The sequence below is a fragment of the Fusarium verticillioides genome, chromosome 4 (genome assembly GCF_000149555.1).
Source record: "Fusarium verticillioides 7600 chromosome 4, whole genome shotgun sequence".
NCBI lineage: Eukaryota > Fungi > Ascomycota > Sordariomycetes > Hypocreales > Nectriaceae > Fusarium > Fusarium verticillioides.
Window position 1 is genome coordinate 3301226 of NC_031678.1, and position 17886 is coordinate 3319111.

Genomic DNA, 17886 nt, shown 5'->3' on the forward strand with positions numbered 1-17886 from the left:
ACTCATCGCTATCAACAGAACGGACCACGAGCTAGGTCTTGGCATCATAACCACTCACTGTTATCTGTTGAAAATGTGCCACTTTGCCAAGCCCAAGTCTGGGAACGGGTTTCGCGGAATCCGCCATAGATCGCTACGGACTGACTGGACCCGAGCCTAGGCTTCAGCTGACTCGTCCTAAACTTATGAGATAGCCCTAAGACATATCTAAAACTTTTAGTAAGTTTACAGATTTAGGCAATTGACAACTAATCATCTATAAATTTAGACCAATTCCATGAGACCGAGGTCATGACAGTTTTGGACACGAAGCCGGCTATTGAAGGGTTTCTCCAAGACCTCGACTTCTTAATCGTGCTAAAATCTCTAACAATCAACATATGTCTAAGTATCTCATGTCACTATCTTCTCCATGACATTGGTGTCATTCAGATACCACGTCAAGGACTCCAACTCATCGGTAACAAATTTCTCCGCCAGCGTCCATCCATTTCCAAACCACCCAAACTCATTATCATCACAATACTTGTACTCAAAGTCTTCCCAACGAGGACGACTCAGAGTCCGCACGCAGTGCAGACTGCTGCCCGGCCATAGTGCCGTGATTCGTCCGCGCTTCTGCTCCTCACGCGTGGCACCAGTCTCGTATGTCTTGTACCAAGAATTACACTCCTCTGCAAAGACAGTCTGTTTGAAGAAGTTATCACAGTAGTCAGTGAATGCCTGAACCATATTTTGTTTTGGCTCGATGCGCGCGATGTTATCGTATGCCATTCGGGCTAGGATCTTGGCGATGTAGGTATTTGTCTTCTCGATGACGAGTAAGAGACTTCCGGCACCAGGCATAGAATTGGGGCCCATTGATTGGAAGAAATTGGGGAAGCCATCTGTGCAGACGCTCAGATATGTCTCTGGGCGTTTTTGGAAGCGCTCTCGTAGGTTCACTCCACCAACACCGTAAATGGGAAAGCTTCGACTAGCGGGTGAGGTTTGGAAACCAGTCGCACAGATTATAACATCAACTGGATGATGTTGACCATCCGCAGTGAAGATTCCAGTCTCGTCAATCTTGGTGATTCCAGAGGTGATGGTGTCAACCTTTGGAGATGCCAGGGCCTCAAGGTATCCTGGTCCGGGCGACATGCGCTTGCAATACGGCGAGAAGTCAGGTTGAAGGTGCTCATAGATGTCAGGTCTCTCTTTAAGCCTTTGGGTCATGGACTCCTGAGCTAGAAGCCGAAGATTGGCCTGTGCTGAGGTCCCGCTGAAGACAACACCGAAGTTCTTGTTGATGTTGTGCTCGATGGAGCGTCTGTATTTCAAGTATGCTTCTCGATCTGTCTCCCAGCCTTGAATCTCGTCTGGGGAGTACTGGAAGTTACCGCCTGCTTCCTTGATACGCTGCCTGGTCTCTTGATCTCCGAAGAGGCCAACAATCCAGGATTTTCCGCGTATGTAATGATCCATATGCTTGACATCAGGCAGTATTGCGGGGACAATCTGGAGTCCACTACTGCCATTTCCAATAACAGCGACAGACTTGTCCTGTTTCATGGCTTCTTATCAGTGAAAGGGCCACTAAAGTCCTGCGTGAGCGTCATTTCTTACCTTGAGATCAACGTTCGCATCCCAGTTTGCGCTATGAAGGAGCTGGCCCTTAAAAGACTTGATGCCGTTGATATCCGGCCATCGCCACTCGTTCAATACGCCTTCGCCTGTAACAAGCACATCCGCAGAGTCTTCATACTCGAGACCTGTCGTCAAGTCTTTTAGCTGAACAAACCATTTGTTAGTGGTCTCGCTCCACCGAGCGCCGGTACACTTCTGCTGAAATCTTATGTGTTTCCTGATGTCGTATTTAGTGGCAACGTCTTTCCAGTACTGGAGGATCTCAGGCGCAGAGGCAAAGAAGGAGGACCATCGAGGGGAAGACTCAGAGGTCAACTGGTATGCGTGTGCAGGGACATCTAAGGTTTGTCAATAAGATATTACACATACACGCTTGATGATAGATGCTCACCACAGGCACAACCGGGGTATCTAAAGGAGATCATGTCAGCTTTAGCCTTCGGTAGCTCTGATTGCTCAGACTTACCTATTCTCATACCATGTTCCGCCAAGCTCAGGGTTCTTCTCATAGATGACAAGCTCTATATTAGGGACTTGCTTTCTAAACTCAATGGCACCGCAGATGCCAGAAATTCCAGCACCAATGTAGATGACCTTGAGTGGGCGAGCCTGATCTGTACATCGCTGTGAGACCCATGGTTTAGGCATTTCCTTAACCGCTGGCGGTGATGTTTCTTTGCCACTGGTGTTATAATGTCCTTCCTTGGTTGGAAATGAAGTACTGCTGGCAAAGTTGCCGTTGGAAAGGAAACTGGGCAACTTGCTGCCACTGTCACCAAGAGCGTTAGGCATCGTGAGTTGTGGGATATAGGCCTGGTATGATGAAAGTCTGGTATGAAGACAAGCTCTGCGGTTGGAAGGTTTTTATGGATGAGCAGTGCTTATCTTTCAAGACTTTTTGCTATTATCACGGGGTCAAACCATGGCAAATCAACACAGGACCCAGTTACTAAGTCAAGGCCCTCCGCGCATTGGTGACTCGCCGCTCGTTATCATAGCATTCATGCCACAGAAACACCGGTAGATACGAAAGGAGATAAGCCCAATGAATTACCCCGCGGTTCTAGATGCAATTGTCGCGTATTCTGTCCTTCATTAGGTTAAGGATATCACGGTTAAGGTTTCCGATTATCAGCGGTTAACAACTCCGAGCGCTATCTCCCCGCAATTCTCGGAATGTCTAACCGTTAGTCTCATGAGCCACTGACACGCAAGCCAAAGCAATATCGACCACTGAGAATTTTGGTATAGAGCTACTCCCCATTTGCCATCTGGAAGATATAAGTAGTGGTGGGTAAGAAAGGAGCATTGTGTAACCATCATCCCACGCAATCTACTGTTGGGTCATTGGGCGACAGGTGCTACGACTTTCGTCCATTAATCTTTAATCTTACTCCATTGCTCCAATCACATCTTGCAAAGGCCTGAAACGTCCTGTCATTCTACTGTCAACATGGAGACTTTACCAGAACCAATTCTATACCACTTGAAGCCAACCAAGCTGATTCCCAACTCACCAAAACCACTACTCCATTACAAGAACGCCTTTGTCAAAGACGGTCAGGTCGATCGTACAAAAGCATTCGATACTTTTTGCGGCAATGACTGGGACGTACAATGGGTTGTCAGATATGGTCAACATCAGCGGTCCCATTATCATTCCCAGTCCCATGAAGTTATGGTAGTTGTCTCTGGCCCTGGCCGCATCCGCTGGGGTGTTGCAGACTTGAGCGACGACCCACAAGAGCATACTTCCGGAACAGCCTATGAAGACGGCGGACTAGAGCTCGAGGTCAACGTGGGAGATCTTTTTGTCATCCCAGCCGGCATTGCACACAAATCATACGATCCATCCGCTAACACGGCATCTTTCGGTTGTATGACTGGAGACGCTCGTGGTATCGCTGCCGAAAACCCGAGGATTGCTGTTGCAGAGGTGCCACTGGAGGGATTCTGTATGATGGGGGCTTATCCGAAGGGGTTTTCATGGACCTGGGATGAAGGAGGCGATAGTGCAGACGACTTTGAAGCAGTATGGGGCGTTAAGAATCCTACCGCCGATCCATTTACTGGAGAGAATGGTGGTATCAGCAAGTACTGGAAGACGTAGTGAGAACCTAACAAATGGAAGATTGGAAGAGAGGATGTAGACAGAGGCTCTATTTCGTCAGTCTATCTCAATGCAATGTCGTGAGAGCATTAAAAAGTTCTAGAATCGCAAAAAGAAAGATGTCTTAGAATGATGGGACATGAAAATGGCAAAAGAAAGGGTCTGGCCGGGGATTGAACCCGGGACCTCTCGCAAGCTGAGCTGTAGGGTTTTCCCTAAGCGAGAATCATACCACTAGACCACCAGACCGTGGAGGAATTAGCACGTGATGTGATTGGATTATGGGCTGGAAAATGCTGTCTATATTCCTAATAAACATGCATTGCGTAATCCCGAAAGCCCGATATATCAAAGACTTGATTCGGGCACTTAAGTTCCACAGCTAAGCTCATACAGGCTATAGCAGTATTGTCTGTGTCAAAACTAGCTTACTTTATGAGTATCTCTCAAGTTTTACGTTGATTATCGATTATTTATATAATTAGCCCTTGTTGAGAATAAATCCATGTCTCCTGCATTGCTGACCATGACCTAGATCTTGGACATCCCGGAGCTCAACTGTCTTTAAAAAGGTCACCAAGGAGATCGAAAAGATAAGTAACGTCTAAGATTCATTATACTAAAACTTGTCTAGCTAGGTCTCAAACTCGTCTACATTCTCCGTAAACAACCGACAATGCCTTGTGTTTTGTTCAAACATGTAACCAGAGATTTTCACATAACGACCCTGAGCTTACTGAATTTGTTCCTTATTGCAGTTAGTCTCTGTACTGAGGGACGTCTTGTAGAACCAAGTAAGTATCCGTATCTTTAGTATTTACACGCAAGTCACTACATTTTAAACTCAGTGCAGATAGATGCATCAGAGGCCAAAGCAGCATATATATCTCCAGAACCTCAATCAGAGGTGCAAATGAAGTAGAAGAAACTGAATATTCTAGTTCTCAATAATCCCAGACTTTCTATGAAGAGAAATATCGATGATGTGCTGTCCAACAGGAAGCGTCTGTATTGCAGAACCCATACAGATGAATTTTGAGTGGCATTACCGCGTAACGTTGCACAAGGTTACTTTTAAGATGCCGTTTGAGGAGACCAGGGCGGTCGTAGCATCGCCATCTGAAGCAAACTCTTATCAAATGTCGCAGCAAATATGCCCCCTTTAAAGGAAGCAACACTTACTGTTCGAAGCCCCCGCTGCATTAAGTGTTTACCATACTTAAATGTTGTCCTTCCTTCTGGCGCTGCAGTTGTGTCATAGGAGATCTGCAACTGAGCGACTTATGACTGGTAAACTTCGACTGCTCACCTTGACTGTAATTCCTACAGAGTGGAACTTTTGTTGCAACTCAACTGCCGAGCTCTGAATTCGGTAACCTCTTATCACAGAGTACATTTGGCAACCGAGTGACCCTGCAGGGCTCGGTGAAAGGACAACCACCGTTGGCCATCCAATGACGACGTGCGTCGTGGCACCAGTGATATCGTAACTCTCCCTAGCATCTTCCATCTATCTCAAAATAGCTTAAGGTAGCCGTTATGAACGCCTAGACGCGGTAACAAGATCCGCGTGTTCCTGTACATATTAGTTTCACACATTGTGACGACGCCAACCATGAGAAGCCAAGACCAACAAACTCCAGGCGGCCATCCGCTGTGGCCGGTTTCCAGGAACGCCGAAACTTGTCAAGACCAGCAATGATGTTAGTTAGACAAACCCTAATGTAATAAAGATAAAGACCCATCTTCGGTGTCTTGATAAGCTACCGAATCGTTGGCTTTCACTATGATACGCCCCTTGCCGAAGCCCTTACCGTAGTCGTTTTTGCTGACGTGTTGACGTGGCTAACACTTCCCTGAAAGAGCCTAAACGAGACCGTTTCCTGCACGAGACTGTTCTAGTTGTAGTCCGTCGAATGAGTGGACGAACCTCCGAAATCAACCCCTGCATCCCGCTTGGTAACGCCACAGGTCAGCCGCAGTATGGGGCACCTTCGGCAACCTCGCAATTCAAGCCACGGCGTGAATGGTGCGGTGCGCATGTGTGAATTAGTGTTGAGCTCGCTTGGGAACTAAAGCTTAATTGTGCGCTTTACTGCGTGAGATGGCGTGGTTTCATGTGATTCTTGTCGACCTAGTTGATATTCAGGATTAAAGACCAGATCCTCTAGTCCTTCATGAAAGTATTCTTGCAGATGCCCAACACGACCTTATGGTCTGAGGCTGAAAACTTGTACCTTTTCTTTTTCAAATTCAACGTATTGGGATCGAAGAACTCGACTAGGTTCATCGTCAATCACTGTAGTGAAATTGGTAGGGGATTAGCGGCGCTAAAATGACATATCGCTGTAGCCTTAAATGGATATTGCTCCCGGGACTAACCGCACAAACATCATCCTCACTTATGAGTCTAGGGGCTCGTGTCCAGGGTTCCAAGACCTCGGGTATGCCACTGTGCCGAGTTCCGTACTTGATGCTTCTTCGTTAGGCATATTTGTGGCGGATGGCACCTGTCACCTCGAAATGGCTTCAGTATGGCGTGTAAGGCTTCACTAGCTAGCGACCTGCCATCGCACCATAGACCCCGTAGTCATTAGTTAATGTTACCTAATCCAAGTCAAACCTATGTTCAGTTCAGCTTGTACAATAACTCCAGTCTCCATCGCTTATCCCTGATTTATGGACCCAAGAGCGGGCACGATATTCCATGGACTTCCCGGAATTCCGTGTGGGCTTGTAATACAGCCCCCATCCGAGCGTTTCTCGGCAGTTACGTTGCATAGGGCGGAGAATATTCCCCAAACCTGTTCCTAGTCATTGAATTTACAAAGATCCCGCTGGACCCCAGTCTTTTGCTTCCTCCCGGGTTCCCATTTAGGAGAAGTTTTAAGACCTCACAGGGATCTAGTACGAGGCTTGGTGAAAGTTTCCATGCATCAATAGCCAAAGCCTCCAATGAGATCAGTTACCAATGGTCATCGTATTCAAACGACTAAAATAATGGGCCGATTATGCAACATTGGGTGTAAGTGAACAGAGCCTCCTGGGGGTGAGGGATTAAGGGGATCGCCCACTGTGTAGTACAACAGACACTCATGGGAGACTGTCTCGTATACTCACTGCCATTGATGTATCTCAGTAGACTTGCAGTCTAAACAGGATCCGACAACGTACTACGTGAAGCGGCCATAGAAGATGTAATATGTCCGAACAGAAAGATTTGGTAAGCATACCAACGAAAGTAGATGCGTCTGGGCTTGGAGTTTCCTATTTCCAAGTTCCTTATTATCTCCTTGGCATATGAAGGGGGGCACTAACAAGCCGTCCCTTGATTAGTCCGCCAAGCTAAAATTTCCATAGCTTCTGGATTTTGGCCCAGCACTGCAGACATAGCGCCTATCTGAATCTCTTAATACTCTTAGCCAGAACTCTCAATCATCAAGGTTTGTGAGTCCTCGTATAGATGGGCCAGGTTCTTTCATATGCCGGTGTTCTCTAGCCATTGCTAGCAGGCTCTACAGTATATATACCCATCCATCTCTTAGCATCAAGTTCAAAACCCATTCTTCTTTCTGTCACTCAGCAGCCTCTTCATCTAGCAAGTATACAACACCCCTCTATTTATAAACTCTCCACGGCCAGTATGAAGTTCTCTATCATCACACTATCTCTCATCACTCTCGCCACTGCAGCTCCTGTAGCCGACCAGGGCGGAGAGATCTCATATGGAGCTCTCCGCCACGACAATGTCCCTTGCTCGGTCAGGGGCGCGTCGGCCGCGAACTGCCATCCTGGTGCTGAAGCCAACCCCTATAACCGGGGCTGCAGCGCCATCGAAAAATGCCGCGGTGATGTTGGTAACAACGTAAGTCAACAGACCAAGTTCCTCATATGAAACATCGTTTAATTATTTATTCAGTAAGGAGAAGTCCATCGCGTTCGGTCATTGGGATGGTTTGGGTGGACGGCCAGATCACAAGGAAACTGCGAGTTATGATAGAACCTAGGTTTTTCATCCGACCGACTCACAAAACGGAACGGTTTTCCTAATTCATAGTCGCATGAGATCCTTATTTATTATCAGTATAATATTATTCATTTAGCTCTATATTTATGAGTATTTTCTTCACCATTGAGGGATGGCCTACCGAAACTCTCTATTTTGAGATCCAACCTGCACTTGCCAGAGAGACTCATGGATCAGAGCTTAAATCATTATAGAGAACTTGGTTGCCAGGAGACAGTTTCCCAGTGGCTTGACTGGTTTAGAACATGGGTAAATTTGCCATCACTCTGTGAGTCTCCAGGTACTAAGAATATCCTGCTAAATGTGGTTTCTTCGATAGAAAACTAGTGTAATAGCGAATTTAGTTACATATTGGATCTCAGAAAAATAAGTCAACTTAGGATGGAAGGGATTTTGGAAACTATATAAACTACGGCTAAAGTATATCATCTTAGCCTGATCTATTAACACATTTGTTGTTTACTATTAAGACATTAGCAAGGAAGTGGAAGGTGATATAAGCTCACTATATGGACATCATAGGATCCAAGGCCATGAAAATGACGTTGAAAGATAGATGTTCAGTGTAACTCCAGGGTAGCGTGGCATGCCTTATCATAACTACCGACTGTTTGGGTAGGATAGGGAGAGATAAGGACAGCCTTATCTTGGCAGACAGCCAGTGTGAGATTGGGGAGAGATTGGAGAGCCAATCAGTGGAACATTGTGCTGATCGGGCTCAGCCGATTGGTAGATTGTGATCCTCACTCCTGAATCAAGGAATCGCCGTCCGCGGTATCCGCCCCACTTAAAGTAAAATAAGAAGCACGTCAGCAAATGCATCATTCCAAAGTCAAAATGCGCGCCAAATTAGATCTTCGCACTTTTGTTTACTCCTTATTTTTTTTTTTTTTTACGTGTTTTGATGATTCTACTGCTTGAGCTGCGTGAAGCAGCCAAGTAAACCCTCGCAAACATGGCGTCTGTACATATCGTCTGTCTTTACATCATTGCTTCTTTCACTGTTGGCGTCTTATCAGCGACTTCTCATGAATCTGACGTGATCATCTATGGCAACACGGTTGCCGCGCTGGCAGCCGCCATTCAAACGGTTCGTATGAACAGAACCGCCACGTTAGTCTTTCCGACATCACGAATCGGCGGTCTTACTACTTCGGGATTGGGCTGGACAGACTCGAAGGATGGAAACACCATTGGTGGAATTGCTAGGGAGTTTTACGGCAAAGTGTACGACTATTACGACAACGACAACGCCTGGACGCGTGAGACAAGAGACGATTATCTCGCAAAGCATATCGAGGCGCAGCCTGGACCGGCCATTGGCAACAAGGTTCAATGGACCTTTGAGCCCAAAGTTGCAGAGGAGATATTGGAGAAATGGATCAAGGATGAGGGAATTCCTGTCTTTCGAAACGAGTCCATCCTTCGTACTAGCAGCGGCGTGAAGAAGGATGGAACCGTCATCAAATCATTCCAAACGCGGTCCGGGTCAACTTTCTCTGGAAAGATGTTTATCGATGCTGGCTACGAAGGCGACCTCATGGAGACAGCGGGTATATCATATCGCGTTGGGCGGGAAGACAAGCAGGAGTTTGATGAGTCCGCCGCTGGCATCCACTTCAACGAGCCCAGGAGACTGGCTGCCATTGACCCCTACAACGACCCTGATGATCCTGATAGCGGTTTGCTCCCCGGGGTTGGTCGCGTGATCACCAAGTTCGCAGCTTTAGAGTCGCGCGGCAAGAAAGATCACCGTCTTCAAGCCTTCAACTATCGGCTATCTCTAACCAGAGAAGATGACAATAAGGTGGAATTCTTCAAACCAGATGGCTACAACGAGTCCCACTACAAGATCTTGATCCGATATATCAAGACTGGCTACCTTGGGCCGTTTTTTACAACGCAGCTCATGCCGAATCTCAAAACCGATACCAACGCAGCTGGCCAGATCAGCACTGACTTGATAGGCGGAAGTTACAACAAGACGTCCAATTATGCTGAGTATTCGTACGAGGAGCGGGAGGCTGCTGCGAAAAGGCACAGGATCTGGGCGCAAGGACTTCTGTGGACATTGGCGAACCACCAAGATGTACCGGAATTTATTCGCAAGAACACCAGTGCCTGGGGCTACGCGAAGGATGAATGGACTGACAACGGCAACTGGCCATACGAGATATATATTCGCGAGGCTCGACGAATGGACGGCGAGTATACGATGACGCAAGCCGACATTCAGCATCCAAAGCCGTATGACAACGACACTGTCGTTGCAGTTGGGTACTACACCCTGGACGTCCATCAAGTCGAACGTGTCGTTATCAACGATCGGATACATGACGAAGGCCTCATCCATGTTCCAAATCCCGGGCCTTTCAGCGTGCCCTATGGATCAATCGTTCCTAGAAAGGGGGATGCCACCAACTTTGTCAACCCTGTGACCATGAGCGCCACGCATATTGCTCTGTCGGCAATACGTATGGAGCCTGTCTATATGATCATGGGACAGAGTGCGGGAGCAGCGGCTGTTCTTGCCATTGAGGATAATGTCGCTGTGCAGGATGTTGATCGGAAGAAGTTGAAAGGAAGGTTAAAGGATCATGCACAGGTCTTGGAGTCCTTCTCTGTAAAATTAAAGCCAAGTCAGCATTTGCTTCTTGTTGGTTTTGCTTCGTCTCTCTCTTATATTATATTATAGATGCCCAACGATAGAGCTATATAGAACGAGAGGAATTGACATCTTATTGCAATCACTGGGATAAAAGTACTCTTGTATTTCTGTCGAGCTACTGCGTGACCTTAAGAAACCTATACAACATTGAAAAGTTTATGGTAGCCTTACGTACTGCTCACACTACCATGGAGTATCACAAGTCCTCTCCTATTGGAAACTTTGCTCAGCACACAGTTATAGCTGGTATTAATAGCACTTGAGAACACCATGGACACTTCTGGGTAGAAGCTTATATTGATAGAGAAGAAATCATGTTCCCAGTCATCACCTGTTTAGCTTAAACTTATAGGCGGCAGACAAGTCACGTAACACTTGGGAAAGCAGTAAAGAAACTAGGCCAGCGATAGACCATTAAATCTACACCGTAACAATTCTGTTAATGCTACATGACTATGATAAGCCGTTAGCTCTCACCGTAAAACTTTGTCCTTGTCGAGGCTTTATGCAGCTTCCTACAATCTTGAATTGCCTAGAACTCCTCCTTAAAGCTTCATGTATATTGCTGATATGTCATGAGTTTTAGTAATCGAGTATACGACCTTCTAAGAGCTTCTGTTGGAACGGTAGCACCTCCACCCTAAACTGTTTTCGGTTTTTCCACTCACTCCGTCGATCCGAATATTTCTCAAAACTTTCTGGGAAATCAACCAAATCAGGGCATGACTTCAAGAAGCCATCAAGGAGTCGAGGCGGAGTCTTATCAGGCAACTTTATGTTCAAAGATCTGAGACCTTTTGTCATATTGCAGCACTGGATAACGAGCTCGCCCACACCAGGGGATATGATGATACGGCGAAGGGTAGATGAGTGTGCTTCGATCAGGTCGGCGAGAGCCTCGTTCGCTGCATCAGATATCATTTGAGTTCGAGCCCTGGACATGAAATTCAAACCTTCCAAATTCATTATGGATATCTATTCCAACGACATCTCTGTCGTAGCAACGGCCTCGATGCTGTCGACGGGGACAAAGCAATGTCTCCACAGAAATAGCACTTTTAGTTTTCTCAGATGGGGTATGACATTTGAGATCTAATCCTTGTCCTCTGTACCCCAGCCAACTTTCAGTGTTTCTAGTGTGCTAGTCCATGCTTCACATGCTTTCTCCAAATCGTCAGTGGCAACGAGTCTATATGAGACCACAAGAACCTTGAGCTTCTGGCACTGTTGGGATATATCAAAGAGTGGAGTGCTCCTGAAGTCCAATGCGTTATTCCACCTGAGCTGTAGGGACGTCAAGTTGGAGGATAGGTATTGTAGAGAACCTTGGAGTATCCAACTCGACGACGGGCCATCTACGGCTAAGGTCTCAAGCTGTCCCAATGATTGCTTGACCTGAGGTTGGCCGGATACACAATCAGAGAGATATCTTTGCGCTTCAATTACCCCGATTCTGTTCTGGGCAACAAGATTAGAACCCCACCTGGTGAAGTAATGAAGTGACTTGAGACGAGTACAGGAAGAGAGTATAAGCTGTAATCCCTCAAGCTGATCGACGTGATTCATCATTGGATTCCCACTTCCATTACCGACGAAAAGGAACTCGATATTCGTGCATGAGGCGATAATATCCATCACCGAATCATCATTTTCGACATGGCCATCCCAGTCGAGTAGCAGGGATCGTACAAGGCTCGCCCGGGTCGGCCAAATTTTGAGGCTGAACAAGAATTTCCACTTTTTGTCACTGTCTTGAAGGACCCCGGGATGCTTATAAATGAGTTCTTCGGCGAACGTGTTTAGTGTCTTGCAAGTACATGAGAGCGCAACCAATGTCGGCTCTGTCGATCTGGACTGTTGACGAAAGGTATTGACGAATCCAACAATCATTTGGTAAAGCTCAGCCGGCAACTTCACGGCGTGCTGGCGTTCGCTAGGCGACGCAGAGATAATTCTGACGCTTCCAGCTGTGAGGGCTTGAGGTGTGATACCGATATCCTGGAGCAGTGCTGTTGCTCTTTGGGCCCGCCACTGGGCGTCTTCATCGTCGGGATGTTTGTTGGCTTGCCATGGAGTTGCCTAGTCTTGTAAGGATCGCCAGATTGTCTTTAGCTCTCTTTTTGGACTTTGATATCCACATGATGCCAGATGATAGTTGAACAAGTGTCTGACCATGTCGGTTGATTGAGAGAAGTAGACGCGGCCGGGACGCAAAGACTGAGGCTTGATAGTTACACAAGCACCACGTGACTAGGCTAGGCTACACTAGATGTTGGATATGGTAGGCAGAGTGATTGCCTTCCTTATTTGTTGTTTGCCGTCATACAGATTACCCTCAAGGCATTCCATAGAATATTCTAGAACACATACTGGCTTCTCTTTATGTATATGAATCGAGTTGCATCTTACATCGCTTCTGGCTGGTCACCGTTCTGGTTTGTACTGTGATGAGGTTGAGGTGTTCCAAGAGTTTACAGTCCAAACAGCTTGTAAGGTACATAGGAATCTATGCATGTAATCGTATTGCCTGGTCTCTTCCTTTCTTTCTAAGCTCCGTCTGCTAATTTGAGCTCTGGGCACAAGTCTCAACTGCATATAGCACATCTGGGTAAATTTCAACCTATCGCGTGATATACTTCTACTAGGAACTCTTATCAATAATCCAAGAAGAAGCCCTTTACTCCTCAGCAATAATCTTTACAAAGTCAATCTCAACTAAAGTGCTAATAAGACGTTCGAGGCAAGACTGGACTTGCTTTTCCTCATCAGCAGGACATGAAGGATCCACTTTGTAGCTCAATAAAGTAGCAGTGATCTCCCGAAGCTTTGAAACCTAGGAAGTACTTAGCATATATCTATATTCTTCGTAATTCTCTTCCGTTGAGTCGGCATGCAGCAGCCGAATCCGCTGAAGCTGCCATAGGAAACCTACCACGGCGATGCCGTTCACTTTCAGAGCAGAGACGGTTGTGACGGTAATAATATGGGAACACTGCTGAGCAATGTCCCTGCGAAGATTAAAAAGCTGATTATTAGCATTCTGGCTTTCTTCGGCGAGGAGCGCATCCTCAGATGCTGTCGCACTACCGGTTCGATTGCCCTGCTGAAAGGATGGGTTATTGGCTGACAGTGTCGCAAGGATGATACTTTGAATAAAAAGGCTCGTCATATGTACTTTCGCTCGCGAGATGGCAAACGATAAGGGAACTTTGTTGGGGTTTCCATCTTGGTCGAACATTGCAAACTCCTCCGGCAGCTGGTGGATCACATCTCGCACAGTGTGTATGATGTCGATTCCTTCTTCAAGAGAGAGCCGTTGGGTGTCATCACTCTTTGGCGTCTCTGATGAAGACCAGGCCGAAAATGGGCCATAACGCGGGTTTCCCGGTAACTTGTCTAGTCCCAGTGGAGCTGCGCAGAGGTATAATTTCACCAAGGCGATGACTCCGGCTATCAGCGGCGTGACTCTGGGTTCTTCACTTCGTTCCTTGTCGCCCGGCTCCGCATCATCGACCTCGTGTAATACAAGGAAATCCCAATCAATGCAGACTGGATTATAACTGATACCGGTGTGAGATACAGGATACGCAAGTCTGTCGTGGCTACTAGGGTCAGTAAACTCAATATAAAGTGCAGCTTGGAACACCGCAGAAGGTGCAACATACGCCATTATGATAAACATTAACCAGAATAATCGCTTGCATATTTCGGAGTCTATCTCGTCCAGATCATTATGCGATACTTGTCTGAACAAGCTTAGTTTTCTCATGCACAGGACTGCCTCAGAAGCGTGCACCCATCCCTGGTATGAACTACCTGAACAATGAAAAGCCATGCTCAGTATGTATGAGCATATCATATCGTGCACGTCGGGAAACATCCCGACTGCAGGGTTCTGCGACACCTTGCTGAGGACAACCAAGCGATGTGCCTTTTCTAATATGCTGGTAACTGTCTCTTCAGGCTGAAACCCGTAATGTCGGAAATTGTGTGATGAAGAAGACACCGTCAGGGCGGAGAGTGAAATGCATAATCGGTAGAAGCTTGGGTCTGACTGGTAACGTTTGCTTTCGAAATCTGCCCGAAATCGCGGTCGATGTACAAGGGGATAGAGAGGATAAAGGTACTCGAGATAGTCTGAAATCAACCTTCCCAATAACTCATCGGAGCAGAAATGCTCGATCGTATCATTGCTTAAACTGCTGCAATGAGCACTGTGGCTTTGTGCTCTTGCTTCCGCAACTCGGCTACACAGATAGATATGTCAACAAGTCTTCATTATCTCACATCAGCTGCGAGGAATACATACCGGTTAGGTGGGCCTCGCGGCTTGCGGGCAGTCAAAAAGGTGCAGGGCATCCCGACCTGTGCGCAACGTGTGCATGATATAGGCAGCCCGGCACTTGTTTGTTCAAAGGTACACTATGCAAGCGTCAACTTTATCGTGCGGGGAATCGCTGCAAAAGGTCACATACCTGCAGCTTGCGGCTACGGCATAAGTCGCAAGCCCGCCTAGCAATTGGCTTGCCTTTTCTTGAGCTCTCTTTCAAAGGCATGTCGTTCTAATAAATTTCTTTGCTGGGGGCTAGTTGTTGATTCATATGAATAATTTGAGAAACATGAGGCGGTGATGGCTCCAAGGCCCACAGTAAGTAAATACGGAGAAAGGAGGACTGCAAACAGCACATCCCTCTCTGATTGGTCAGATTGTACCCACTGCATGAATTCCGTAGCTCGATAAAGTTAACCCGACCGGCCACTCCCTGACCTGATATAAGAAATGGCCAGTTATCTATATAATACTAATAATACCCCTATTTATAATTAATTTATAATAATATTAATTAAAGTTATAATTAAATAAAAGTTATATTATTTTAATTACTAAAATAAGCTTTAATAGGCAGTCTTCTTTTTATTTAATTTAATATAATCTTTTAATTGCTATAGTATTAAAAGAATAAGCTTATTAATTAAGGCTTAAAGGATCTTATCTTAATATAAAATTATAACCTCCTTTAATAACTTATTATCTTATAGAAGATATCTTTATATCTTAAACTTTAATAAACCTTAGCTATTTTTAATAAAAGCTAGGTCTAGAGACTAGAGATAGTTAAAGTAATATAAAAGTCTATTCTTTTCTTTTTATTTTATTATATAACTTTTCTTATTAAGATTATAGCTAGAATTATTATCTTCTTTTAAAATAAAAGTCTAACTTTCTTTAATAAAAGGTTTAATATACTTATTTAATATTTTAATTTTATAATAAAGCTATATTATTTTTTTATTATTATTTATAAGGATTTTATAAAAGATTAAAGGACTTTTATATTTAATACTAATATAGGCCTAAATATATAGTCTTTTTTTATCCTTTTCTCTAAGTTCTTTCCTTTTTTTAAGGTTTTTAAAATAATTATAAGTCCTAGGCTTCCTAAAGATATAAAACTTTCTTTTATTATTATAGCTAAAGTAAACTTTATTAAAGAAATAAATAACTTCTTAATTAGTAGCTAAAGGTTATAAGGCTAGAGTTTTCTTTATTTAAGCTTTTTAATACTTTTAAAAGTTTAAATTAATATAATTAACTTCTTAAATAATATACTTATTTATCCTCTATCTTTTTAATATTATAACTCTAGCAGTTATATTATATATAAATCATACCCTATAATTTCTTACTTAATTACTATAAGTCTAATATTAGACTAGCTAAAAGTAGACTAATTAATATTAAACTAATAGCGCTTTAAGACTATATTACTCTAGGACTAATAATAACCTTATATCTTATTATTTTACTTAAATCTTATAAATATATATATATATTTATTTAGTATTAAATAGAATTTAATTTACTAGCTATTAATAATACTTCTTTACCTTAATAAGCCTAACTTATATTATTAATTATTAAGAGATATAATATCTTAATATATTTAATATAATACTTTATATATTTTATAAATATAAACCTAATTTAGATTAGTTTACTTATTTAAAAACCTAATTATTATATATTAATAGCTTTTATTTAAATTATATTATATTTATATTAAGTAATATTATATTATTAAAATAACTAGTAATACTAGCCTAGTACCTTTTTATACTAAAGAACTACCTAATATAATAGAAATAATAGCTAAAATCTATTAATTATATAATACTATTTATAACTTATAAAACTATATTAATAATTAAAAAGTATATTTAGTAATTAATAATAATATTAATCCTTAAAGAGAAAGAGATATTAAGGAAGCCTTTAAACTACTTAAATTAAAACTATTTAAAAAATAAGCTATAAATATAATCCTATTCTTAACTTAAATAAAAAAATACTTTTATATATTTCTAATTAAGCTAAATACTATTATTAAAAAAGTACTTTTTACTATATTATTAATTTAAAAAAGTACTAAAGACTAATTTAAATATATTTTTAAAGATTTCTTAAAAAATTAAAAGAATATATAAAATTAAAAAACTTAAAATATTTTTATTAGTTAAAATAACTTTAAAAGTATACTTAAAGATAACTTTAAAGTAGTTAATAAAAAATAATAAGTAGCTATTAAAATTATAGTACTTAAATAAACTTATTTATATACTATATACTTTATTAAGTTTTAATAACTTATATTTAAAACTTTATAAGATAATAAAGCCTTTATAGAAATCTACTATAAAGATTTAAAAGAAAAAGTTAAAAATAAGTTATATAAAGTAAATTAATTAAATAGTATTATAAAGTATATTACTATAGTAATTAAAATTAATAAAAAATAATATAAATATAAAAAAAAGAAAGTAATTAAAATAAAAAAAGTAAATAACTTTAACTTATATTACTTTAATTAGTAATATAATAACTAAAGTAACTTTTAAAGCTAAAAATAATAATAAGGCAATTACTATAATAATACTTTATATAAAATATACTTAAGATTTATATTTTTAAAAGTTATATAACTTAGTAATAGATAAAATAAACTATAAGATATATTGAAATATAAATACTATAACTATAACTAAATAAGATATATAATATAGTAATACTTAAAACTTAAAAAACTAAAAAGCCTTAATTAAGGTAAATAAGCTTCAAGACTAATTTAGTAATAAAAGCCTTAAATAGCCTAGAGAACTTAAATCCTAAAAATAATATAAAGTATTTTTTTATATAACAGAAACCACTGCTTTTTTTTTTTTTCCCCCCCCCCGGGAGGGGGGGAACCAAAAAAAAAGCCGGGGTTTCCAAAAACAATAAAATTAGTTTTTTTTTTTTTAAAAGTGAAAGGAAAAAATTTTTTTTTCTCTTTCTAAGTTAGGTTGGTTTTTATTTACTTAAAGTAAGTAAAAAACTAAAAAAATTTTAGTATTAATTTCTAAAAGAAAAAAAAACTGTAAAAACTCTATAAAAAAAAAAAGACTTATAGAGTT

The 17886-nt window shown here is 42.2% G+C and overlaps 6 protein-coding genes and 1 non-coding gene across 7 annotated transcripts; 3 read left to right on the forward strand and 4 right to left on the reverse strand.

Annotated features, from left to right (window-relative positions):
* Positions 1 to 393: 393 nt before the first annotated feature.
* Positions 394 to 2421, reverse strand: FVEG_11812 (hypothetical protein; the record flags this gene model as incomplete). Its single annotated transcript, XM_018901136.1, has 4 exons — positions 394 to 1545; positions 1609 to 1967; positions 2021 to 2040; positions 2096 to 2421. 4 exons carry the CDS (start codon positions 2419 to 2421, stop codon positions 394 to 396), a joined length of 1857 nt encoding a protein of 618 aa, XP_018759557.1.
* A 661-nt stretch (positions 2422 to 3082) lies between these two features.
* Positions 3083 to 3739, forward strand: FVEG_11811 (hypothetical protein; the record flags this gene model as incomplete). Its single annotated transcript, XM_018901135.1, has 1 exon — positions 3083 to 3739. The coding sequence occupies one exon, from the start codon at positions 3083 to 3085 to the stop codon at positions 3737 to 3739; it is 657 nt and encodes a 218-aa protein (XP_018759556.1).
* A 158-nt stretch (positions 3740 to 3897) lies between these two features.
* Positions 3898 to 3988, reverse strand: FVEG_17101. Its single transcript has one exon. It is a non-coding gene; the product is annotated as a tRNA-Pro (tRNA).
* A 3394-nt stretch (positions 3989 to 7382) lies between these two features.
* FVEG_11810 (hypothetical protein) lies at positions 7383 to 7746 on the forward strand (the record flags this gene model as incomplete). Its single annotated transcript, XM_018901134.1, has 2 exons — positions 7383 to 7604; positions 7663 to 7746. 2 exons carry the CDS (start codon positions 7383 to 7385, stop codon positions 7744 to 7746), a joined length of 306 nt encoding a protein of 101 aa, XP_018759555.1.
* An 865-nt stretch (positions 7747 to 8611) lies between these two features.
* FVEG_11809 (hypothetical protein) lies at positions 8612 to 10524 on the forward strand. Its single transcript, XM_018901133.1, has one exon. The coding sequence runs from the start codon at positions 8722 to 8724 to the stop codon at positions 10459 to 10461; it is 1740 nt and encodes a 579-aa protein (XP_018759554.1). The 5' UTR covers positions 8612 to 8721; the 3' UTR covers positions 10462 to 10524.
* A 492-nt stretch (positions 10525 to 11016) lies between these two features.
* On the reverse strand, positions 11017 to 11400 carry FVEG_17100 (hypothetical protein; the record flags this gene model as incomplete). Its single annotated transcript, XM_018906369.1, has 1 exon — positions 11017 to 11400. The coding sequence occupies one exon, from the start codon at positions 11398 to 11400 to the stop codon at positions 11017 to 11019; it is 384 nt and encodes a 127-aa protein (XP_018759553.1).
* Positions 11401 to 13029: 1629 nt separating this feature from the next.
* Positions 13030 to 14843, reverse strand: FVEG_11808 (hypothetical protein). Its single transcript, XM_018901132.1, has 4 exons — positions 14744 to 14843; positions 14100 to 14681; positions 13367 to 14036; positions 13030 to 13267 (listed from the first exon to the last, which is right to left on the reverse strand). Exons 1-4 carry the CDS (start codon positions 14791 to 14793, stop codon positions 13112 to 13114), a joined length of 1458 nt encoding a protein of 485 aa, XP_018759552.1. The 5' UTR covers positions 14794 to 14843; the 3' UTR covers positions 13030 to 13111.
* Between the last annotated feature and the right edge of the window lie 3043 nt (positions 14844 to 17886).